At 43.1% G+C, this 26404-nt stretch overlaps 1 protein-coding gene across 3 annotated transcripts in view; it reads left to right on the forward strand.

The window, feature by feature from the left end:
* LOC105006621 (SH3 and multiple ankyrin repeat domains protein 2) overlaps window positions 1–26404 on the forward strand; it is a 276728-nt gene that overhangs the window by 144820 nt on the left and 105504 nt on the right. For all 3 annotated transcript variants that reach the window (XM_034297425.1, XM_034297433.1, XM_034297430.1), the window contains exon 10: window positions 10420–10486. In XM_034297425.1, the coding sequence (XP_034153316.1) occupies window positions 10420–10486 (67 nt within the window). The remainder of the gene's footprint in view (window positions 1–10419; window positions 10487–26404) is intronic.

Genomic DNA, 26404 nt, shown 5'->3' on the forward strand with positions numbered 1-26404 from the left:
ATTGCAACATCAGGGGAGAGTTGTGTTCAGGGGCACCATGGTGTTGTCCAGGTTATTGCTACCTGAGCGTTGTCTAGGGCTTGAACTGGAGAATGACCTCACACCATTAAAATAACATCAAATTGATCAGAAACACAGTGTAAACTTTGTTACTTTTGTAAATGACTATTGTAGCTGGAAACTGATGATTTTCTATGGAATATCTACATAGGATTAACAAGGTCCATTATGACCAACCATCAGTCCTGTCCTTATGTTAGCACAGCTGAAAACTGTTGTGGCAAAAGGGCCAGTGGTACTACTCACTTTACAGAACAGTGCAAACTGCCTATAATAATAAAACTGGCAAATAATATCTCTTTTTCCTCACTAACGTACAATCACTGACAAATAAAATGAATGAAATACAACTAAGAATCATATCACAAAAAAGGATTATGGATTGCAGTGTCATTATTTTCATAGAAACATGGCTTAACAACAGCATACCTGACAATGCAATTGGGCTACAGGGGGTTGACATCTTCAGGACTGATCATACTGCAGAGGGCTCTGGTAAGACCAGATGAGGTGGTCTGTGCATTCATGTAAACAAAGTATGGTGTACAGACATTAACATAACTGGAAGTCACTGCTCAACCAATCTGGAGTACCTGATAATGAGGTTTACATCTATTGTAATTACTGCTGCCTACATACCACCGGATGCTAATGCTAAACTAGCAATGAAAGAACTGCAGGCTGCTACTAGTAAACTGCACATCTGGATGGTGCTTTTATTGTTGCAGGGGAATTCAACCACTCAAATCTGTAAACTGTTTCTCAAATTCCTGCCCCACCACAGGAGACAATAAAGTAGACCACGTGTATACAAACATTCCAGAGGCTTAACATTTAACATTTCCCTCCCCTGCCTGGGACAGTCAGATCACCTTTCACTGTTCCTACTCGTCAAGTATTTACCCCTCATTAAACGTATGAAACCACCAGTAAGGACAGTTTAAGTGTGGCCAGAGGGGTCAGACTCACTACTACAGCACCAGTTTCAACACACAGACTAGAGATTGTTTGCTACTCAGGTTTCCCTGGACTCCCATACGGACATTGAAACATATGCTTCTTCCGGTCTGGATTAAATCAACATCTGCACCAACAATGTCAACACCCATAAACTAATAAATACCTTCCCCAACAAGAAGCCTAGGATGAACAGATAGGTCTGACAACTGCTGAACAATGTGGATGCCTATAGCTCATCCAAGGCCAACTTGAAAAGGGGCATCAAGATGGCTAAACATGATCACAGACTGGGGATTGAGAAGCACTTAAACAACAAATCCAAACCTTGATGCATGTGGCAGGGCATCCAAACCATCACAGACTACCGGCCAAAAAACCCCACCCCCACAGCCAGCGATGTCTCCATCATTGACGAGTTAAACAGGTTCTACTCTCGCTTCGATAGGGACATCAAAGATCCAGCCATTAAAGCTGAGCTCCCCTCAGACGACTCCCCCTTAGACTATCCATAACAGATGTGATGTCTGCACTGAGAAGGGTGATGCACGCCAGGGTGCTGGTCCTGATGGCATTCCCAGGGGTGTGCTCCAATATTGTTCTGAACGGACATCTGGCTGAGGTCTTTACTGACATATTCAACCTGTCATTGGCTCAGGCGGTTGTCCCCACATGCTTCAAGACTGCAACCATTGTGCCAGTGCTGAAGCAGTCGACTGCGTCAAGCCTGAATGACTTCCCGACCAGTTGCACTCACCCCCACACTCATGAAGTACTGCAAAAAACTGGTTCTGACCCACCTTAAGTCCTGCCTCCCCACAACACTGGATCCCTACCAGTTTACCTACCGATCGAATTGGTCTACAGAGGATACCATCTCCACAGCTTTACACTCTACCCTGAACCACCTGGACAAAACCAACATCTATATAAGAATGTTGTTCAAAGACTTTAGCTCAGCATTCAATATGGTCATCCCCTCTAGGCTGGTCAACAAACTCTATGACCTGAGGATCAGCCCCTCTCTCTGCAACTGGACATTGGACTTCCAAACCAACAGTCCCCAGTCTACACCTCCTATACCTTGATCCTGAGCACTGTTGTTCCACAAGGTTGCGTGCTGATCCCTCTCCTTTACTCCCTCTTCACCTACGACTGCATTCCTGTGCACAGTTCCAACATCATCATCAAGTTAGCAGACAACACCACAGTGGTAGGCCTGATCAGTGACAATGATGAGTCAGCGTACAGAGAGGAGGTCAAGTGCCTGGCGGCATGGTGTGCTGACAACAACCTGGCCCAAAATGCAAAGCAAACCAATGATCTCATTGTGGATTACAGGAAGTCTGTAGATTACAGCTACAGTCATGCCCCAGTTCTCATCCAGTTCAGTTCCTACCTGTTGGGTGCTGTCCGGGGCCTTCCGCAGATAGGGCCACAGTGTCACTGGACCCCCCTTTATGCTGCTATATTGTGCCGTGGGGAGTAGGGTCAGTTTTTCTTCTCCAGTTTAAATCCTTGTAAACCTAAGGAATACACTCTCTAAATATTCCTTGTCTCCTGCTCCGTTTAAAGTTAGGACGACATGAGGTCTTGGCCCACACCTCCCAAGTACCAGGCTCTAAGGACTCGTTGCTGCCTCAGCCTGCTGACCACCCCCTTCCCGGTTGTCCCTGTCCTTGTCCATCTGGTCATGTTTCTGACCTGGATTAGGTTTTATAGACTCTGGACACAGCCCAAATGCATTTATTAATTATTAAAACTTGTACTCTTAAAATGTTCACCAGGCACAGCCAGAAGAGGACTGGTCACGTGTCCGAGCCTGCTTCCTCTCTAGGTTTCTTCCTAAATTTCGGCCCCTCTTAGGGAGTTTTTCCTAGCCACTGTGCTTCAACACTGTTGTTGCTCGCTCCTTGGGGTTTCTGGCTGGGTGTTTTGTAAAAGCACTTTGTGACAACTGCTGATGTAAAAAGGGTTTTATAAATAAATATGGTTGATTGATGGCACTGAGCTGGAGTGTGTGCCCAGCTTCAAATTCCTGGTTGTCCACATCTCTGAGGACCTTTCCTGGACCCTCAACACCTAAACCCTGGTCAAACAAATGCAGCAGCACCTGTACTTTTTGAGGAGGCTGAAGGTCCAATCGAGTGCATTCTGACTAACTGCACCACTGTGTGGTTTGTCAGATGCTCCGTGGCTGATCGGAAGGCCCTGCAACGGGTGGTGAAAACTGCCCAGCTCATCAGTGGGGCCCAGCTCCCAGCCATCGCAGACCTCCAGCACAAGCAGTGTCTGCATAGGACACGCGGCATCATCAGGGACCCTTCACATCCATGCCACAAACATTTTGCCCTCCTACCATCAGGCAGGTGGTACAGGTCTATTCGTTCCCGCACCAGTTGGCTCAGCAACCGTTTTAATCCAGCTACTATAACCTTACTGAACCTTACTGACCGAAATCACCCAAATGGCCCTGATCAAACGTTTACATACCCTTGAATGTTTGGCCTTGTTAACGACACACAAGGTGACACACACAGGTTAAAATGGCAATTAATTGTTAATTTCCCACATCTTTGGATTTTTAAATTGCAATTAGTGTCTGTGTATAAATAGTCAATGAGCTTGTTAACTATTATGTGGATTCACTGAGCAGCAAGATACTGAGCCATGGGGAGCAGAAAAGAACTGTCAAAAGACCTGCGTAACAAGGTAATAGAGATGATGGAAAATTATATAAAAAGATATCCAAAGCCTTGCAAATGCCAGTATGTCAGTACTGTTCAGTCATTTAAAATGAGATGCATGGTCAAGTTCCCAGAAAGAAGCCTTTACTGTGCCAATGCCACAAAAAAGCCTGGTTACAATATGCCCGACAACACCTTGACACGCTTCACAGCTTCTGGCACACTGTAATTTGGAGTGACGAGACCAAAATAGAGCTTTATGGTCACAACCATAAGCGCTATGTTTGGAGAAGCCTATAGTGAACAGAATACCATCCCTACTGTGAAGCATGGTGGTGGCTCATTGATGTTTTTGGGGTGTTTGATCTCTAAAGGCATGGGGAATCTTGTAACAAAAATGTATGTCAAGATTTATGCAGCATGTTTTCAGAAAATACTGGCAGACAATTTGCATTCTTCTGCACGAAAGCTGCGCATGGGACTCTCTTGGACTTCCCAGGACGACAATAACCCTAAGCACAAGACAAAGTTTACCCTCCAGTGGTTACAGCAGAAAAAGGTTAAGGTTCTGGAGTGGCCATCACAGACTTCTGACCTTAATATCATCGAGCCACTCTGGAGATCTCAAATGGGCGGTTCAAGCAAGACAATCAAAGGCATGATCTAGAGGGATTTTGCCAAGACGATTGGGCAGCTATTACAATGCAATTAAATTCTCATGAAACTATTTTGGAAAACGTGGCTGTTTCATTGCAGTCGGGGATGGTGGACGGGTGTTTCCGCAACTGATATTCAGTCTGATGGTTGTGAGTTTGATTCCAGCAAGAGGCAAAAAAATTATGTGTTGGGGTATTGTTTTGTTTAGACAGACCTTTTTCTGATTTTGCAAGCTCAATTCCAGTGAGGCAAGACATTTGGGGGGAATTGTGTCGTTCAGAAATGCGTTTTTCTGTCTTTGTAACTTTACCAGCTGCTCCGCGTGGCAGCAGTGCACCCTTCACAGATGGCAGCAGCACACCCTTCACCCACACACGCCTGTTTTGAGTTAGTTATTATGTCTATTTTAGTTCCTGGCTTTCACCTACACCTCACAGGTTACCGTGTCTATGTGTTCTTGGAGACCATGTGGTGCCGGGATTATTTTTCTATAACAACAAGAAACGCTGGTACTCGTGTTGTGTTGTTTTGTTACTTTAATTTTTGCCTCTCCTTTAAACCCTCACATCTCACATAACCCTAACGTCAGTACTGTGCTGTCTAACCTTAACCATTAACTATAAATGTTTTTAGTAACAAGGCATTTTGATTTGATTACGTTAAGGACCAACATAGTAGCGAAACTAAAGGACCAACGTAATTAAGTCATTAACGACCAGTTGTACTGGGGACTGGGTTATATGTTGATACCAAACACAATCACACAGTGTGTTCTGAACAGAATCGTGGTTTACAAAATAGTTCTGTGCCTACTTAATTTCAGAGGTACGGTTTCATCAAGAATGTCTGCTTAATTACTTGAAGGGGCACTGTGTTGATTCCTGCCTCTAACGCTTATAAAACTGAATCTAAACAATAACACAATTTGTCTCGTTTTCCCTTAGCTAGTGGTTTACATTTGGAAAGGATAGTACTGAGAGTGTGTATAGCGAGTATGAGCAGATTACAAGTCAATGCAAACTGATAGAGTCAATGAAGACTGGTTAGAGCAGAGTCTCAACCCTGCTCTTAGGCTCCCCTCTGCCCTGCATGTTTTAGATCTCTAGAGTTTAAATGCGGAACATCTAATTTTGTAGAAAATAATAAAACTTTAACAGCAAAACATTATGGTAGTAGTACACAAAATGTTTGCATATGGCCCCTTTAAATGGACAAAGAAATTATTTAATCCCCTGATTATTTTTTATTTTTGCCCACTGACAAATAAATGATCAGTCTATACATTTAATTGTATGTTTATTTGAACAGTGAGAGACAGAATAACAACATAAAAATCCAGAAAAACGCATTTCAAAAATGTTATAAATGGATTTGCATGAGTGAAATAAGTGTCCAGCCCTCTCAATCAGAAAGATTTCTGTCCCAGGTGTCTTATATATAGGTAACGAGCTGAGATTAGGAGCACACTCTTAAAGGGAATGCTCTTAATCTCAGTGTGTTACCTGTATAAAAGACACCTGTCCACAGAAGCAAACAATCAATCAGTTTCCAAAATCTCCACCATGGCCAAGACCAAAAAGCTGTCCAAGGATGTCAGGGACAAGATTGTAGACCTACACAAGACTGGACTGGGCTACAAAACCATCGGCAAGCAGTTTGGTGCAATTATTTGCAAATGGAAGAAACACAAAAGAACTGTCAATCTCTCTCGGTCTGGGGCTTCATGCAAGATCTCACTTCGTGGAGTTGCAATGATCATGAGAACGATGAGGAATCAGCCCAGAACTACACGGGAAGATCATGTCAATGATCTCAAGACAGCTGGGACCATAGTCACCAAGACATTAATTGGTAACACAATACACTTTGAAGGACTGAAATCCTGCAGCGCCTGCAAGGTCCCATGCTCAAGAAAGCACATGTACAGGCCCATCTGAAGTTTGCTAATGAACATCTGAATGATTCAGAGGAGTACTGGGTGAAAGTGTTGTGAAATCGAGCTCTTTGGCATCAACTCAAATCGCTGTGTTTGGAGGAGGAGGAATGCTGTCTATGACCCCAAGAACACCATCCCCACCGTCAAACATGGAGATGAAAACATTATGGTTTGGGGGTGTTTTTCTGCTAAGGGGACAGGGCAACTTCACCGCATCAAAGGGACGATGGACGGGGGCCATGTACTGTCAAATCTTGGGTGAGAACCTCCTTCCCTCAGCCAGGGCAATGAAAATGGGTCGTGAATGGGTATTCCAGCATAAAACACATGGCCAAGGCAATAAAGGAGTGGCTCAAGAAGAAGCACATTAAGGTCCTGGAGTGGTCTAGCCAGTCTCCAGACCTTAATTCCATTGTAAATCTGTGGAGGGAGCTGAAGTTTCAAGTTGCCAAACGTCACCCTCGAAACCTTAATGACTGAGAAGATCTGCGAAGAGGATTGGGACAAAATCCCTCCTGAGATGTGTGCAAACCTGGCAGCCAACTACAAGAAACATCTGACCTCTGTGATTGCCAACAAGGGTTTTGCCACCTAGTACTAAATTATATTTTGCAGAGGGGTCCAATACTTATTTCACTCATTAAAATTCAAATAAATTTATAAAAGTTTTTACTTGCATTTTTCTGGATTGTTTTGTTTTTATTCTGTCTCTCACTGTTCAAATAAACCTACCATTAAAATTATAGACTGATAATTTCTTTGTCAGCGGGCAAATGTACAAAATCAGCAGGGGATCAAATACTTATTTCCCTCACTGTATATTTAAATGAGACAGACACAAGCTGAGAACAGCTCAGTGAGTTGACAAGGCTTGCAATACCATGGATGTTGTTTGTAATGTCTACATGTATGTACATTTAAAATGGGTTTGTCTTTAATGTCTACATTTAACTAATACATTTTAAATGGATCTGTAAGGTATTTTTTGCTAACTCTGGGGCCTGGCTGTTGCCATGGCTTCAGCTAATGAGGATCAAAGGAATGTATATTATTATTATTATATGTGTTGTTTTAATAGATCAATAATTGCCACTTATTAGGCACACACCCAGGGTCTCAGTTCAATAGAGTAGAAATATTCTGTGTGTGTTTCTTTGCACAGGCTCCACAGCTCAGCCAGTGAATTTGTTGCTAAAAATAGAGTCCCGGCAGCAAAATCATAAATTAGAGCTACGCTGAGTGGCTCAGAATGAAAGATCCCACTTCCTGCTTTGTTGGCCAGACTGTGTGCAGTGGTTTCACTAGATTATTCAATTCAGCATTTGCTTACTCCACTCTCCCCTTGCTCTCTCTCTCTCTCTCTCTCTCTCATTCTCTTGCTCTCTTGATACTTAAAATATAATTGTATATATTGTCTCATTGGATTCTTGTTTTGTCCTCTATTGCTTTTTAGTTTACACTCTTTTTGACTCCTTTCATTTCTTTCTATCCTGTGCTTTCTCTATTTCTTTAAATTCTTCCCTTTCACATATTTGTTGCTGATTTATTCATCCTTCTGCTATCTATCTCTGTGGCTCCATCTCTTTCATTACAACTCCTATGGTGAGTCCATTTCTTTTCACTGTGTTGCATTCAAATGAGACTCTTTATGTGAACTGGTTTAGGGACTGAAGTTGATCAGTATTGAGAAAGTCATGGTGAGAAATGAGAACATGTAAATTCACAAAGATTCTACATTCTCTGTCCTCCATCCCTGTTGCAGGTGTAGTCTAGTGGATAGAGCATCTCATTTATAACTAAAAGGTTGCTGGATCGAACGCCATGAGCTGGATTGATCTTTCTGTCCCTGACATTTTTCATTCATTTCCTCCCTGAGTAACTGATCCCAAACACGCCCCTCTCTGTCTTCAGAAGCAACAGACAACATTGTTTTCTTAAGCACTTAGGGAAGGGGTTGCATTCAAGGGGTCAGTGCAGGGTTTTCCCACCAGACAAAGCATTTCACTATGTTACGTCTGTGTGTGTTATGTATGTTCCTTAGGCTCTGTATCACACTACAGCTAAACATTTTCAGGAGTGAAAAAGATGGAGTCATCTAATGAATCAAAAGTGGGGAATTTGCGGCAAAGAGAGCATAAGAATTGTGATTTGCCCAAATCACAGAATTTAACTCATCACCTCACATCATCTTTTTCACTACACAATATCTAAACCTCCACTGCCCCCTGTGGACACTAAAGATTTGCGCCCTTTCCTTTATTTTTTCCTCTGGTGGAGAAGTGAAAGGGAGAAAGGGAGGAGGTGAGAACAGGAGCAAGCATAGAGAGGAGAGAAAGATATGAGGAGAAAAATGATGGGAGAGAGAGTTAAAGAGAGAGAGGATTTATCATTCTTTCATGTCTGACTAGGGCTAGTAAAAGTGTCCTTCTCCCATTATAGCCATGCTAATAGGAAACTGCAGATGCAGGAAACTACACTCTAAATCTCTTTTTCTCTTGCTCTCATGCTATGTGAGCCTAAATGGCTTTCTCCCTAATGTCTGGCATGGACAGCCTCTCCAGCATTTTTCATAACACTGAGAGGCCATCTCCCTTTCTCATTCCTCTCCCCAGCTTTCTTTTTCTCATTCCTCTTTCTATTCATTCATAACTCTACACACATGCACACATAGCCATACAATTCTTTGAATTTGTAGAGTAATACCAAGGCGGCTTTTCAGAAGGAAATTATGGCCATCAAATTGCAATCAATGACTTTAAAATGGATACACAGTGCCCTCTCAAATTATTGGAGCCTTTGGATGAAGATGAGGAAAAGGCTATGAAGAAATTGATCTTTGTAAGGAAGACTTCCATCCCCACCACTGTGGTTGCTTCCTGTACTCTATGAACGTTAGCACACCCATGAACCTTGTTTTTTATTTGTTTTTCATTTGTTATTGCATTAACCTGTGTTTCATTGCTTATTTAGGTTATTGATTTTATCTGTTCCTTATTGGGTGGCTTATTATATAAATTGGTTTAAGACTTCTGATCTGTGCTTAGTCTTTATTTTCATGACCCTGGTTTATGCCAGTTTGTTTGTCTTCTAGAAAAGAAAACTAAAGTTTTTTGTTTCTTAATTCGAGAAGGGACTGCCTCATTTCTGCTCATGGGTCTACCTACACACTCCATCACCATCTTACACTCAAAAGCTTACACTCAGAGAAACTAACCTTTAAGTGAGGTTTAATTGTTCAAATATAACAAATTCTTAATTGAACCTGTCACATTATTGTCACCACCAAATCTTATGAAAGCATCTTCTTATTGATGTATAGATTTTTTCAAGTTAATCATCAATTACTTCCTCTTTTAAACGAACATCAGCAATGTGAGGTTGCAAAATGTTATTGGAACTTTGATTGGATCCAGGTTCTATTGTCACATGTCGTGTTTCAATGAGAGTAAAGGCTTTCTTGGCATGAAGATGGCATCTAACTGTAATGTGCAAAAATGTGAAGTGTGAATGGCAATGAGAAATATATGAAAGGATAATTATAGGATATTCATACAGTTGTTGCCCTTTTTCTCATAGTAACGGGTAACACAATTTGCTGCTGTGATTGCACATTGCGGTATTTCTTGTCAGATAAGTAAGTTTAGAAATGTTACATTTTTTGTTTGTGTAATCTGTGCAAAACATGGTCATGCATTTGGCAGGAGATAAGAAGTTTACATATAATTATGAAGCCAGTGTACACATAGCCTGTGTTCGGGAGTTACTCTCAACAGCAAGGCTATTCTAAATTAATTTGTATGCAAATAAGGATTTTCCTAATTTTGGGTCAGTCACAGTGGTCAGCTATTCTGCCAATGTGTACCCTATTTAGGGTAACACTATTCCAATTTGCTCTGGTTTTTGGCCCATTCTCTGAAGTTTGTCAAGTTGTTTGGGTTTCTTTAGACTTTGTTATAACTGTGCTGCTGTCCTGGGGCTCAGTAAGGTCTGTTTATGTTTGTGAATGGAGCCTCAAGATCATTTGGCTTAGGGATTTATTTTTTGTCCAGGTTAATCTCTATGTGGTTCAGGGCTTTGTCATGAAACAGTGTCAAGATCACTCTTTCCCCCCACATCTTACAGGTAGCCATCATTGCGGGGAACTTTGAACTTGCTGAACTGATCAAGAACCACAAAGAGGCAGATGTAGGTGAGTAACCATGGTAGCCTATCTTCATGTTGTGGGAACCCCACTTCAGTTTCTTTTGGTTTGTGTCCATACTCATCTTCCTGGGGATTCCAGGATCTCTGGATCTCTGGAAGGTGGAATAGAAGAGAGGGTGAAGGAGAATCATTGAAAAGAGATTTCCTCAAAGACAGTGCTAAATTCCTTGCCTATGAAAAAGGTTTCCTTCTCCCAGAGGAATAAAGAAAAAAAGATTCCTACTTTTTAGTTTTTCTCTTTGGGTTTATCTGCTCTGCCCACTCCACCCTTTCACCCCCCCCCACCCCCCCCCCCCCAGTGCCCGACTACTACATCTGACAACCACATCATCTTTTTAATTAAACTATTTCACATGGAGGGAAAAGCGTTAAGCGCAAAGGATTACCGTCTCGCACACAAAATGAAATAAAATGAAATAAATAAATACAGACAGGGATAGAGTGAATAGATAAATAAATAAAAGATTCTAAAGATGTAATCCGCAATTGTTTTCTCAGTCTTCACTGGGGATATATTCCCCAGGCCTTACAGCTGCAGCGAAGGCTAGTTGTCGGATTACTCTGTGTATCTGACATCTGCCACCATCGCACCCATCTCCCCACCCATCTCAACCCCCTATCCTATGCCCCATGACAGTGTTCTGACTACCAGTAGGGCCTTGAGAGCCTATCGGGCAAGAGCTCTGCCATTGACTGTTAGTTGTTGCTAGTGGAACGGAAGAGCCTGGATTACCGACCTCTGGGCTTTTTCTCGCTGTCTTTATTTCTGGCTACCTCAGTCTATCTCTCCCACTATCAGCGGCTTGTCGAATTTGTGATGGGATATTTTCTTTGCTGGATTATCGGCCATGGGTTCCGCCTGCCGCAGAGCAGAGAAAGGTGGGTGTTCTGAAGCTCACCCTCCATCCTTCTATCTCCTCAGCTCTCCAAACCCTACGGTCCCCTTCTCACCCACACCAGACCCATTACTTTACTATGAGATGCATATAGAGAATATATTGTATCTGTGTGGTGACGTGTCTATTCTACATTACTTTGAGGCTTGTGTGTGTGTGTGCCTGAGAGTGTAAAGTCATTCCAATGTGAACGAAAGACCATTAGGCCAGAGAGAGCAATGAGTCACCCAGAAAGCTATGAGTCACTAAGACAACTTTATATTAAAAATGGAATATAAAATATTAACAGGCTATCTCCATGCCACATAAATATTTAGTTAAATATTTGGTTATTTAGTCCATGTACAACCCCATGTACAACAAATGTTATTGTTTCTTGATAAATATATGCCCACTTTGAATTTGATGCCAGCAACATGTTTAAAAAAAAGCTGGGACAGGGGCAAGAAAAGACTAGAAAATTGTGTTATGCTAAAACAAAACCTGGTGGAACATCTCACAACTAATTAGGTCATTTGGCAACAGGTCAGTAACATGATTAGGTATAAAAAGAGCATCCCAGAGCGGATGACTCTTTCAGAAGTAAAGATGGGGAAAGGTTAATTACTCAGTAAAAGACTGCCCAGGCAAATAGTGCAACAGTGTAAGAATTTCTTAACATAAAATTGCAAAGAGTTTTGGCATCTCATCACCTACAGTACATAATACCATAAAAAATTCATAGAGTCCAGAGAAATCTCTGTACGCGAGGGACAAAGCTAAAAAGCAATACTGTATGGCCGTGATCTTCGGGCCCTCAGACGGCACTGCATTAAAAACAGACACAATTCTGTAGTGGGCATCACTGCAAGGGCTCAGGAACACTTCTGAAAACCGTAGTCTGTGAACACAGTACGTCGCTGCATCCACAAGTGGAAGTTCAATCTCTACCATGCAAAGAAGAAACTACAGCCCCTTCTCTTGACCCAAGCTCATTTAAGATGGACTGAGGCAAAGTGGAAAACTGTCCTGTGGTCTGACAAACAAAAATGTGCAAATTTTGCGATGGTACGGGGGTGAATTAATGCACATGGCATGGGTGACTTGTACATCTGTGAAAGCACCATTAATGCTGAACAATGAATACAGGTTTTGGAGCAACATATGCTGCCATACAGACAATGTATTTTTCTGTTAAAAGAAGAGATTATGCAACACAGTGGTAAACATGCCCCTGTCCCACATTTTGAAACATGTTGCTGGCATCAAATTCAAAATGGGCATGTATTTTTCCAAATACAATAAAAATGTTCAGTTTCAATATTTGCTATGTCTTTGTACTACTTTCAATTAAATATAGAGTTAAATGATTTGCACATCATTGCATTCTGTTTTAATTTGCTATTTACGCAGTCACACATTTTTTGTAAACAGCGTTGTATTAGACCCATGAGAGATATCAGAAAATCAGAGCAAGGCAGTAAAGGAATTTATAGTGGATGGGTTATATTGCCATATAATGTACTGTCTGTCAAATGCATGTACTGTATGTTTTTGGACTGGGTTTGTGAACACAAGGCTAAGTAAAGCTGTTCCACATGAATTAGGACAGCATATAAATAGTCAAGTGATTGAATTATGGATAGATGGGGAAGAAATTATTCTCCTCGAAGGACGAGGCAGCATTCACTAGATCAGCCTATAGTGAGAATTCACACTAGCATTTGTGTGTGTGGATGCGCGGACATTTAATGATATATAATCATTCTCATGCAAGATAATGACAGGAGTAAAAAGTCTGTGACCTATATTGTTAATGACAGAAAGGAAATTACATTGTGATGAGACCATTTGGATATGTGGTACTGTAGACAAGGTTTAGTAATATCCCTACGACATGTTCTGCACATGTAATATTTACACACAGAGGCCACTTGATAAAAAAAAGAACGGCAACCATGCGTGTTTCACCCCAGAGACACCCTTTCAGAACTTGAATGAAGCTCAATTTACCAGAAATATGTGCATTTGATTGTGTTTGTTTGCACAAGTGGATGTGTGCCTTGCTGTGCTCATGTCTTTTTGTTAGATGGTTCTTAAAGTTAGTTTGATCTTCAGGTCAGTTGATTCTTTGAGTTAGTTAGTTGTTGTGTCAGTTTAATATTTCAGTTGGTTCTTTGTTTCTGTAGTTTTGTTAGAGTCAGGTGTTTTTTTATTGTGAAATAAACAAAAGAAAAACAAACAATAGAAAAGATCTTCCATTACTTCCACCCGCAGCCAGATCTGATCCTACTGATTAATCGAAGGAAAGGTTAGAGTGTGATTCATGACATTAGAGATTGCATTTCTATAGATAATGATGGATAGTGACAAAAAAGGAGGAAGAAGAGAAATTTATATTTCATAAAATAACATAAAATCCTTTTATACATTTGCAAAGATGTATCGACTTTTGCTGAAACAATGAATAAAATAAATATAGCACTAGAGGGAGTTAAAATGTGATATTGAATTGGGAGTAGAGAATGTGTTTAATCAATCTGTACTTTAGGTGAGTGTAAATGTGTCCAGACAACTCTGCTTTTGGCTGATGGGCCAGTAAATCAGTTTCATAAATCCAGTCAGTTTTTCCACATTCTGTCAGTAAGCTGCTCTAAGAATGATTGGCAGACGTTTGTATTAGACCATGTGCTGCAAGAGCACTATAATCCCCCATTGTGGCAAAATCAAACACACATGCACACATGGTGCCACAGACAGATAGGCATGCAAGCTTTCTCACATGCAACCATGCACACACACAGACACACACAGCACGACCAATTCCCAGTGACAACATGTCGTACTCAAGCACAACCCATAACACCATGTAATGAGATGCTTCCTAACTGTCAACGAAGTCTTCCGTCTCTGGACTTTGGTCATGTATTCTCATCTCGATTTAACTGACTAATACAGTTTTTCCAATATGGAAGGAACATAGCCACCATTGCACCAAGTTTCTGGTCACACGGATCACTGCAGCTTCTGATGACACAGCCAGAGCACCCTGTAGCGATGGGATTTAGTGGAGAGTACCAACAGGCCTCCACAGGAACATTTGAAATAAGTGTGGGAAGCAGGCTTGGAATTTCGTCATTTTAGGGGCAAGGACATTTGTCCTCCGGTGTAAATATTTTTTTTGGTGCAAAAATGCCACATGCCAGGCCATTGATTTAAGAGCGTTCACATGACGACAACACATAGGCAACAGTATTGTTAGTTATGTAACGTAAAGCCATAGCTAGCCAGAAGGATAACATTACCTCAGTTATCCAAAAGTAAACCACAAAGTATCCTTTAACATCACAATCTCCATTGTTAATGAGTATGATCTAAATATAGTGAAATATTTGTGCGCAGAACAAGTCATTTTTGTTTTTTAATCTTTGACCACAAACGCTGCCATGTCAAGTGATGTCAAATCTAACGTAACTTCTCTGATCTTTCAAAAAGCATTCAGGTGTACAGTATTCCACGGTATTCTCCCACTCTCAGGTTGGAACTTTCCCACTTCCCAGTTGCTCATGAACGCACCTTCCAAAACAGAGAGGTTTGATTCAGGTGAGGACTAATTAAGTCCGATATCTATCGATAGTCAACTTGCTTACCTGCATGTAGTCCGTTCTTGTGGTGGTTCTCTGTTACGAACTACAAACAAACGTACTTAACAAACTGCTGGCCATGATATTTTGACAGTAGCAGGGGCACAAAGGCCACGATGGCCGCAGGGCATACAAAAATATTTGGGGGCGTCACGGCCAGAGCGTAGGGCAATGACGGCTATCGTGAAATTCCCGTTGGTGGGAAGGCAACTTATTTTGTGTAAAAAGTACAAAGAAAAATTAGGGAAGTTCATAATCAACACTTAAATGACCAGGTAAAGGGAATTCATAACAAACCAGTGACCTTAATTGATCATTTTCCACTCATTCTATTTCATTTATCGATTAAAGGTCACAGATTAGTTATTAACTCACTTTTACCTGAAGAAAATGTTCCTTTGTACTTTTTACACATTTGCAAAGCACACATGCACGAAAAATATGACGTGATGATTTGAGCTAAAAGTGCCTGAAATTACGGGCCTATCTTAAATGCTCAGAGGAAGTCAGGCTGACTCAGGCATAATGAAGTGAGAGGGTGATTTACTCATATTCACACTCATATAGAAAAGGATACATGCAGTTTAAGCGCCCTGTATATTTCTAGTAAGGGTGTGTGATGTTACATGTGTGTATGTCATGCTGTGTTGCCAAAGGCCCAACCTTTGTACATTAAAAAATAGTGCTCAAATTTGTGTAATTATTTATTACTTAAATAATATTATTTATTATTATACGTTCTTAATGAATGCTTTTGTACTGTACATTTATTTTTGGATTGTTTATCATGGTAGGCTTTGATTTTTAGTCTAACAAACAACTTTTTATTTTAGTTTATGTTGGGGAAAAAAGTTGATTCGAGACTTCGAGTCAGGAATTTCATTGATGCCTTCAAAAAGGTTGATACTCAACCATGAGAGATGCCCAGCCTGAGTTGCTTAGCAACACTAAGGATTTGTTTCCCATAAAGCTGTTAAGCCTATGGGAAGATTTGGGTGTCTCCGAAATAATATTCTGTTCATTCAGAATTTTTTTTTACATCCAAATGTCATTAATTATTAATTGTAGTGCATTTGTCTGGTTACTGTTAAATTAAACATTTGATTAGGCAGCAATGCTAGTAATTGTAATACCTAGACACATTGTGTTCTAAGAAATTCGACATGTAACATTACTCTAAGTTCACTTTACATTACCAACGGGTCTTGTGTAATTTGCAGTCCAGCTTGTAATAACATGATTGTGTGTGTTAAAGAGTGAGAGAAAGTGAGAGGAGAGAGCACTGAGGCGCAGTGTGTGTACTCTTGCGCCTCTGCCATGCGGTGGGATCAAGTGCGGTGTGAGCTCGCGCGTGATTTCCGATTTCCCGCGCGCCACGTTCCATCGGTCGCTGTCCACCGTGTCCTCAACTACCGTCTTCAGTGACCGCAGTGAAACTCTGGGATTTTACTTTTTTTGTCTTTTCAAAATTGCACTGATTATGCAGGAATTGTGACACATTTGAGAAACTAAAAAAGGTTGATAATGAAGTCATTCCTCAATGCCTTAAAAAAAGAAGGTAGGTATGTCACTACTGCATGTTTTCTTTCAACTTTCTCAGGGAGTATTTCTGTTATCCCTGCGTGGTACACATTTCATATTGTAATCTGCTCCAGAAAGTGTTGTCTACATTTGAATTGATAAAATGTATTTTAGGTTTTCAACTGTCATCACGGATATATCTGCTTTTGTGGATTCATGCATGCAATTGTCCTGATTTCAACTAGGAGTGCAAGTAAAAAACTGGTTCTGTTTAGGTTAGATGCATGTTACGTACATGCACGTTTTGGATATATTACAGGGTCTGTCACATATCAAAGGTTTTTGTGCTTTCGTCTTCCGTTAATACATTTCTGAGCAAGTCATCTGTATGTAGGTTATACCCAGTGAGTAGACAAAGCATATCGTTAGCCTGGTCCACAGGGGAGAAAACACACCCAACCAAATGAGTAGATGACGTTCAGTTACCAAAAAGTGCTCAGCATGGGTGCTTTGTGGATCCATCTGCCTATGTGTGAAAACAGTTGGTGCCTTAACCCTTTAACTTCCACCTCACAGTGTATTTCTCAATGAGATGTATGAACTGAATACTGCACTAAAACATTTTTTTCATTTCAAAGCTTGGTTTCAGGATTGGTTTACGCTTCATTATGGCAAATCTTTTGGAGGCACTAGCCAGAGCTGATCCCTTCCTTTGACGTTAGTTTGTCCAGTATTAGAGAATAGCAGTTAATGATGTACACTGATTGCTTTGCTCTCTTATGTAAGACAGCTGAGAAGTTAGGTTAAGTTCTTGGTTATAGCTCTTCTTACAGAGGGATTTTGTGCGTATTACACGCCACAATTGGAAGTAAAATCAAGAGATGTCTCATCATGGGTCAAACTTTTCCAAATTCTTTGAAACACTATATTTATGAAGTCTGATCTGCATGCACAACCTCTGTTGTGTTATGTGTATTCATGGCCGTGGGTAACATAATAATGTCAGTGACATCTTCCCACACACAACAAAATTATCTTCCTGCCCCAAACCACAGTCGTATTAGCTTAGTAAAAAAAATTAAATAATTAAAGCCTCACAAAACGCGAGCTCCCTTTTTTTCAGCGTAAAACAACAAATGGTACTTAAACCAAATAGAGTTGATAAACGAGAAGCTGACGTTGAGAAAGACGGAAATAAAAACAGAGCCACCTCATCCAGCTAAAGCATGCTCCTCGTGCCCACCCCTCCACCCAGCCCAGCTTCCCCCACTGCGCACCAGCCAGTCACCCAATATCTCTCCCCCAGCCCTTCCCTCCTCCCAATCAGCCCCCACAACCCCCCCCACCATTCACCCCACCTCAGCTCTCCCTCTCCCACCACCACCTTCCGTGTCAACTCATAGCCTCAAGGAAGCACTTCATTTGGTTTGCCATACACATATTAGTGGTATGTAAGCCTTTGGAATGTGCATCGTTAACTTTGGGTAGCGTAGTTAGATGGCTGTGTGCTACTGGTTGTGGTCAGTCTCTGTGCTTGTAATGGAACAGCATTTTGTTGTGATCATGTTATTTGGTTTTAATTAAACAGTATATGTGTGTGATTAAGTGGCATGTGGTTATGGTCTGGCATTCAATTTCTTAACCACTCTCCCCCTCGCTCTATGCTCCTCTCTGTATCTAATTTTATCTCTGTATCTTCTCTCTTTACCACAGTCCCACTCTCTCCTCTCTCTCCTTTCTCCCTCTACCCCTGTCCCTCTATCTTTACCTTTATCCCCTCATTTCCTTCTCCCCTCTTCTCTCTACTTCTTTCTCTTGGTCTACTTCTACACCACACTAATTTGAAAGAAATTAACAAGAGCCCACAATTTAAAAACTAAGAATAGTTTTGCAGACCTGGTCTACTGAGCAGGCATCTCTGTTTGATCAAATTTTAGCACGGTCAAAGCATTGCTGTACATGATGCGCCTATCAAAAGCAATGTCGGCCTTAAATATTCCCACTGAAAATGGGAATCGAAATTTTTTATATCTTACTTACTAGCACAGAATCCCAATAGCCACTGGGGTCCTAGTGCTAACATCCGGTGTACTCAGTCAAAATATAACAAATGCAAATGATGGGTTTGTTATCAAACACCTCAAATCTTTGCTGTGACTTTGGTTCGACTGCATCTCCTTCCCTCTACCTCCACCCCTGTAATTGAGAGGGGAGCAGTGTTCCACAGTAGCATGCTTCTCAATGTGATTTCAAACTCTAATGATGAAACTCCACAGGGAAATAAGTACTCCATTACAGTTCAATCACACTGTTGCAGGTGGGGCATTTGAGCTCAGCTGTACTCAATGCAATAATAATAATCACTGTAATGACAATCATACTGGGATCATAATAACTTTGATATCTATGATGGCCAGTCAGGCCCACTGAATAATGTAGAGCAGTCCCTTGCGGCTAGGGGGTCCCATGTGGCTGAGTTGGTAGAGCATAGTGCTGTAGTTTCAATTCCAGTTGGTGGCGGGTATCACTAAATGTTAGGCAGTGCGTGATTTTACTTTTTTAATCAGTCTTAGATATAGCTTTCTCTTTGCAACTCTGCCTAGAAGGCCAACATCCCGGAGTCATCTCTTCACTGCTGACGTGGAAAACGTTTTGCGTTTCCAATTAAATGGCCTCCCATCACTCTTTCTTTTCTGGTTAGAGATGATTTGCACTTTTCTGTTAAGGGAGTAGTACACAACATTGTCTAAGATCTTCAGTTTCTCACATGGAATGGCTTTAATTTCTTTGTAGTTTCAGAAGAAAGTTCAAGACATTTTGAGTGTCAACGAACCCGCAAAGGCTGATGCTCAAGATACTCAACTATTCTAAAAGAGGGCCAGATTTATTGCTTCTTTAATCAACAAAACCGTTTTCAGCAGTGCTAACATAATAGCAAAAGGGTTTTCAAATGATCACATAGCCTTTTAAAATTATAAACTTGGATTAGCAAACACAACCTGCCATTGGAACAGGACTGATTTTTGTATGTCTATGTAGATATTCCATAAAAAAATCATCTGTTTCCCGCTACAATAGTAATTTACAAAATTAACAAAGTCTACACTGAATTTCTGATCAATATGATGCTTTTTTACTTGACCAAAAATTGACATTTCTAAGTGACCCCAAACTTGCGAACAATAGTGTATATGTTTTAAGTTTGAGTCATCAGGAACTCCCAAGTTGGATCCTTGACTTCCTGTTTCACTAGCCTGCTATCTAAGCCTTTTACATTATCACTGCATGATACAGAAAGTGTCTGTCCTTCATATTGCATTTTTCTTGCTAATACATTTCAGTTAATAATAACGTCTTTTTATCTAGTCCTCAAATAAATAGCAACAAACCACAAGCAACTATAATTAGAACCCTTGAGAAAACATGTTCACAGGTAGAGAGGGGAGGTTTGGGGTTTGTGTGTGTGTGTGTGTGTGTGTGTTTGCTCTCAGCCACCCAGCTATTCTCTGTGTGAGATCAGTCCTTTGGAGAAAAGCTCTGGAACCTCCGCCGCCATCCACAGGCCCAGCCCCAGGACCACCAGGCTACATAATCAAACTTGGGATACAACCTTCATATGCACGTCTTAAAATGTAATTTTAAGAAGAAGCTAATGTCTCTTACTGACTGACTGACTGGCTGGCTGACTACCCCTTGTAGTAGGCTGCCTGTGGCAGAACAAAGTATACATTAGGATTTGTTCAGGATAGACAAAAACATTCATATTGCTACATTATACTATACCTGTTATATTGCAATTTTCTGGTGGATTTTCGAAGTACTCATCCGTGCAAGTTTTTGGGGTGCTGTGATGAAAGCCACGGAAGGAACAGCCTGTGATTTCAATTGTTTATTTGGTGTGAGTTTGAATCTAACCCTCAATCGGTTGATGATTTTGGTGTACATTGACCGTTTTTACGTAATTTTGTTCTCAACGAATTACACAATGTACAGTAAAGATTCATCATCATCATCTTCCGCTTATCCAGGGCCGGGTCGCGGGGCCAGCAGTCTAAGCAGAGATGCCCAGACATCCCTCTCCCTAGACACTTCCTCCAGCTCTTCCGGGGGGACACCGAAGCGTTCCCAGGCCAGCCGGGAGACATAGTCCCTCCAGCGTGTCCTAGGTCTTCCCCAGGGTCTCCTCCCGGTGGGACGGGACCGGAACACCTTCCCAGGAAGGCGTTCCAGAGGCATCCGAAACAGATGCCCAAGCCACCTCAGTTGACCCCTCTCGATGTGGTGGAGCAGCGGCTCTACTCTGAGCTCCTCCCGGGTGACCGAGCTTCTCACCCTATCTCTAAGGGATCGCCCAGCCACCCTGCGGAGAAAGCTCATTTCGGCCGCCTGTATCCGGGATCTTGTCTTTTCGGTCATGACCCAAAGCTCATGACCATAGATGAGAGTAGGAACGTAGATTGACCGGTAAATCGAGAGCTTCGCCTTGGAGCTCAGCTCTTTCTTCACCACGACAGACAGATACATCGACCACATTACTGCAGAAGCTGCACCGATCCGTCTGTCAATCTCCCGTTCCATCCTTCCCTCACTCATGAACAAGACCCCTAGATACTTAAACTCCTCCACTTGAGGCAGGCACTCTCCACCAACCTGAAGTGGGCAAGCCACCCTTTTCCGATTGAGGACCATTGCCTCGGATTTGGAGGTACTGATTCTCATCCCCACTGCTTCACACTTGGCTGCAAACCGTCCCAGTGCATGCTGAAGGTCCTGGTTTGAAGGGGCCAACACGACAACATCATCCGCAAAGAGCAGAGACGAAATCGTGTGGTCCCCAAACCTGACACCCTCCGGCCCCTTGCTGCGCCTAGAAATTCTGTCCATAAAAATTACGAACAGAACCGGCGACAAAGGAGTCCAACAGGAGTCCAACATGCACTGGGAACAAGTCTGACTTACTGCCGGCAATGCAGACCAAGCTCCTGCTTCGGTTGTACAGGGACCTGACAGCCCTTAGCAAAGGACCCAGGACCCCATATTCCCGAAGCACTCTCCACAGGATGCCGCGAGGGACACAGTCGAATGCCTTCTCCAAATCCACAAAACACATGTGGATTGGTTGGGCAAACTCCACCTCTGAGCCCTCATCCTCTGCTTCCTCAATGGAAGACGTGACGGCGGGATTGAGGAGATCCTCGAAGTATTCCTTCCACCGCCCGACGACATCCCCAGTTGAGGTCAACAGCTGCCCACCTCTACTGTAAACAGCGTTGGTAGGGCACTGTTTCCCTCTCCTGAGGCGCTGGACGGTTTGCCAGAATCTCTTTGAGGCCAGCCGATAGTCCTTCTCCATGGCCTCACCGAACTCCTCCCAGTCCCGAATTTTTGCCTCCACAACCACCCGGGCTGCAGTCCGCTTGGCCTGCCGGTACCCGTAAGCTGCCTCAGGGGTCCCACAAGCCAACCAGGCCTGATAGGAATCCTTCTTCAGCTTGACGGCATCCCTTACTTCCGGTGTCCACCACCGGGTTCGGGGATTGCCGCCTTGACAGGCACCGGAGACCTTACGGCCACAGCTCCGAGCGGCCACTTCGACAATGGCGGTGGAGAACATGGTCCACTCGGACTCAATATCTCCAGCCTCCCTCGGGATCCAGTCGAAGCTCTGCCGGAGGTGGGAATTAAAGATCTCTCTGACAGGAGACTCGGCCAGACGTTCCCAGCAGACCCTTACAGTACGCTTGGGCCTGCCGAGTCTGTCCAGCTTCCTCCCCCACCATCGGATCCAATTCACCACCATGTGGTGATCAGTTGACAGCTCCGCCCCTCTCTTCACCCGAGTGTCCAAGATATACGGCTGCAGGTCAGATGAAACGACAACAAAGTCGATCATCGACCTGCGGCCTAGGGTGTCCTGTTGCCACGTGCACTGATGGACACACTTATGCTCGAACATGGTGTTCGTTATGGACACACTGTGACTAGCACAGAACTCCAATAACTGAACACCGCTCGGGTTCGGCTCAGGGGGGGCGTTCCTCCCAATCACGCCCCTCCAGGTGTCACTGTTGTTGCCCACGTGGGCGTTGAAGTCCCCCAGTAGAACGATAGAGTCCCCAGTTGGAGCACTTTCCAGCACCCCTCCCAGAGACTCCAAGAAGGTCGGGTACTCTGCACTGCCGTTCGGCCCGTAGGCACAAACAACAGTGAGAGACCTATCCCCAACCCGTAGGCGCAGGGAAACGACCCTCTTGTTCACCGGGGTAAACTCCAACACATTGCGGCAGAGCTGGGGAGCTATAAGCAAACTCCAGAGTGGTGAAGAGTCCATCCTCTCTCAAGGAGTGTGATTCCAGAGCCCAAGCCGTGCGTAGAGGTGATCCCGACTACCTCTAGTCGGAACCTCTCAACCTCTCGCACGATCTCAGGCTCCTTCCCTGCCAGCGAGGTGACATTCCACGTCCCTAGAGTTAGTTTCCATGTCCAGGGATCAGGCTTTCTAGGCCCCATGCCTTCGACTGCCGCCCGATCCTCTCCGCACTGACCCCTTATGGTCCCTCCTGTGGGTGGTGAGCCCACGGGAAGGCGGCCCCACGTCGCTTCTTCGGGCTGAGCCCGGCCGGGCCCCATGGGGAAAGGCCCGGCCACCAGGCGCTCACGTACGAGCCCCAACCCCGGGCCTGGCTCCAGGGTGGTGCCCCGGCTGCGCCATACCGGCGACGTCACAGACCTCAACATTTTTATCATCATTAACCTTTTCACGCATGAGTTTCAAATATTCCTTACCGACCCCCCAGCTTGAGTTTTTTTGCACGTGACTTCAGTACTCTCCAGCATTTGAACTCACGCCAGCATTTGAACAGTCACCTTGCTAGGTAAGGAACACTACATGCATTGCATTGCAAGCTTCTCTCGTTGACTTGAATTCTAAGAGCTGCAAAAGTTGGTTGATTTTTAACTGTAGCTAGCTAGAAAACGTCAGCTAACCGCTAGCAAACATCAGCTGCCCGCTAGCTAACAAATCGTCACCAGTAATTCAGTGCAGTGAAAATGAATAAACTATATAAAATGCATACAACCGGTAACGTAATTTCTAGAAAGTTTTTGAAATGGTTTTGATTGGTAGTAGACGCTAATATAATTTGTTTTTGTGTATTAGTGTTGGCTGTCTGTTGGTACGTAAGTAACACTTCTTGTCCCGATTACAATCAGGAAATAAAGTTATAAACACTGTTTGAGCTAAATGTGAGTAAATAACAGCGCGGTCTGACCAGCCATTGTTACGTTACTTGTAGCTAGGCATGCTAATGTTGCGTTCTAAACATGACGTTCACACCAGTGTGATCGTACGCTTCAGGGACCACTCTAGATTGATCACACCGGTGTGATCGTACGCACCAAAGGGTTAAGGCGTTTTGAACCGCTCTTAGTCTGACCCGTCGCCTAGGACCTGTTTGCCTTGGGAGACCCTACCGGGGCCATATAGCCCCAGACAACATAGCTCCTAGGGTCACTCGGGTACTCAAACCCCTCCACCACGTTAAGGTGGCAGTTCATGGTGGGGCAAAAAGATTATGATCTTTAATACATTTCCTTTATCGAGATCCTATGTGTGATTTAAGTTTATAATAGCCTGTACTTACTACTGGATGTTGCTCAGGGTAAGAACAAAATGACTAATGTAAAAGTAAGTAATCTTGAAGTTGACAAGTTGATGCCATTACATACTTTTAATCCTGAATGTCAGATTTCCATTATGTAGACTGTTTGTCATTAAGAGCAGACACTTGTGATGGCTCATGTCTGGGTGAATTCACAGTAAGGAGTGGTGCTTTAGAGGCCAGTGGTGCATAGTTTCCTGAAGCTGCAGTCTGTAGAGAGAACAAATAAATAATAAAGTGATTTTGCACACCCTTTTCTGCAAGCTGGTTTACAGTAGTACAACAGTACTTTTCCATACTGGTCCCAGCCACCGTGGGAATTGAACCATGCAACCCTCATGTTGCAAGCAGCATCTAAAGCATAGAGATGGGGAACACCTGAAATACCCGTTATGTCCTCTCTCCTCATCTCTTCAGAAACTCCTTGGGTGAGAAAGTTTGAGTACCTTCTACTCTGACCTTCTCCTCTGAAGGGCTTTGAAAAAAGAGAGGATGTAAGGTATTCTTCCCAGTGTTTTTTGTCAACATTGACAACTGTCAAGACACAAACAAAAAGCTAATCCTTAATTATTCCACATGTGAGTCTATTTATAGTGAAACAATGAATTAATATCTCACTGCAAATGCCAGAGAATGTTGTACTTGAAGGCTTTCAAGTTCTTCCCAGTATTGGGGTGATTATGTAGGCTGGGTGCTTGGATTTGTTGGTTTGTTCTGACTTGCAGTCATCCCTGAAAACATGAAACTATGACAGTGAATATCAATTCATTCCACAATCTTCTTTCTACATCTAATCCTTACATCCCCGCTTGAACCCATATTTCTCTTATTATAATATATATTTAGTTTTCTTCTATTTTCTTTTTTTATACATATAATTTGGTTTACCTTTCAAAGACACATAACAACAGCCCGACATTACCGTTACAACATTTTATGAGAGCTTCAGATCAGTTCATGATCACAGACATTTAGGAAGAAAAATAATAATGAATAATGATGTACAGTTTGGAGAACAAGTATTTGATACACTGCCGATTTTGCAGGTTTTCCCACTTACAAAGCATGTAGAGGTCTGTAATTTTTCATTCATTTGCATTAATTTGCATTTTATTGCATGACATACGTATTTGATACATCAGAAAAGCAGAACTTAATATTTGGTACAGAAACCAGAGATTGGCCGGAGAATCGGAGCAGCGGGGGCAGTATTGCATTCGCTTTACCGTACCGTTGTGACGAAAAGAAAGCTGAGCCGGAAGGCAAAGCTCTCGATTTACCGGTCAATTTTCATTCCTACCCTCACCTATGGTCATGAAGGATCGGTCATGACCGAAATAACTGGATCGCAAGTACAAGCGGCTGAAATGGGTTATCTCAGAAGGGTGGCTGGCTTCTCCCTTAGAGATAGGGTGAGAAGCTCAGTCATCCGTGAGGAACTCGGAGTAGAGCCGCTGCTCCTTTACATCGAAAGGAGCCAGTTGAGGTGGTTCGGGCATCTGGTAAGGATGCCCCAAGGACGTCTCTCTAGGGAGGTGTTCCAGGCACGTTCAGCTGGGAGGAGACCTCGGGGTAGGCCCAGGACTAGGTGGAGAGATTATATTTTGACACTGGCCTGGGAACGCCTCAGGATCCCCCAGTCAGAGCTGGCAAATGTGGCTCGGGAAAGGGAAGTTTGGGGTCCCTTGCTGGAGCTGCTGTCCCCGTGACCCGATACCAGATAAGCGGATGAAGGTGAGATGAGAGATCATACGTTTCCTGTAGTTCTTGACCAGGTTTGCACACACTGCAGCAGAGATTTTGGCCCACTCCTCTATACAGACCTTCTGCAGATCCTTCAGGTTTTGGGTCTGTCGCTGGGCAATACAGACTTTCAATTCCCTCCAAAGATTTTCTATTGGGTTCAGGTCTGGAGATTGGCTAGGCCACTCCAGGACCTTGAGATGCTTCTTACGGAGCCACTCCTTAGTTGCCCTGGCTGTGTGTTTCGGGTCGGTGTCATGCTGGAAGACCCAGCCACGACATCTTCAATGGTCTTACTGAGGGAAGGAGGTTGTTGGCCAAGATCTCGCGACATCCATCCTCCCCTCAATACGGTGCAGTCGTCTTGTCCCCTTTGCAGAAAAGCATCCACAAAGAATAATGTTTCCACCCCCATGCTTCACGGTTGGGATGGTGTTCTTGGGGTTGTACTCATCCTTCT

Source organism: Esox lucius, chromosome 2 (genome assembly GCF_011004845.1).
Source record: "Esox lucius isolate fEsoLuc1 chromosome 2, fEsoLuc1.pri, whole genome shotgun sequence".
Lineage (NCBI taxonomy): Eukaryota > Metazoa > Chordata > Actinopteri > Esociformes > Esocidae > Esox > Esox lucius.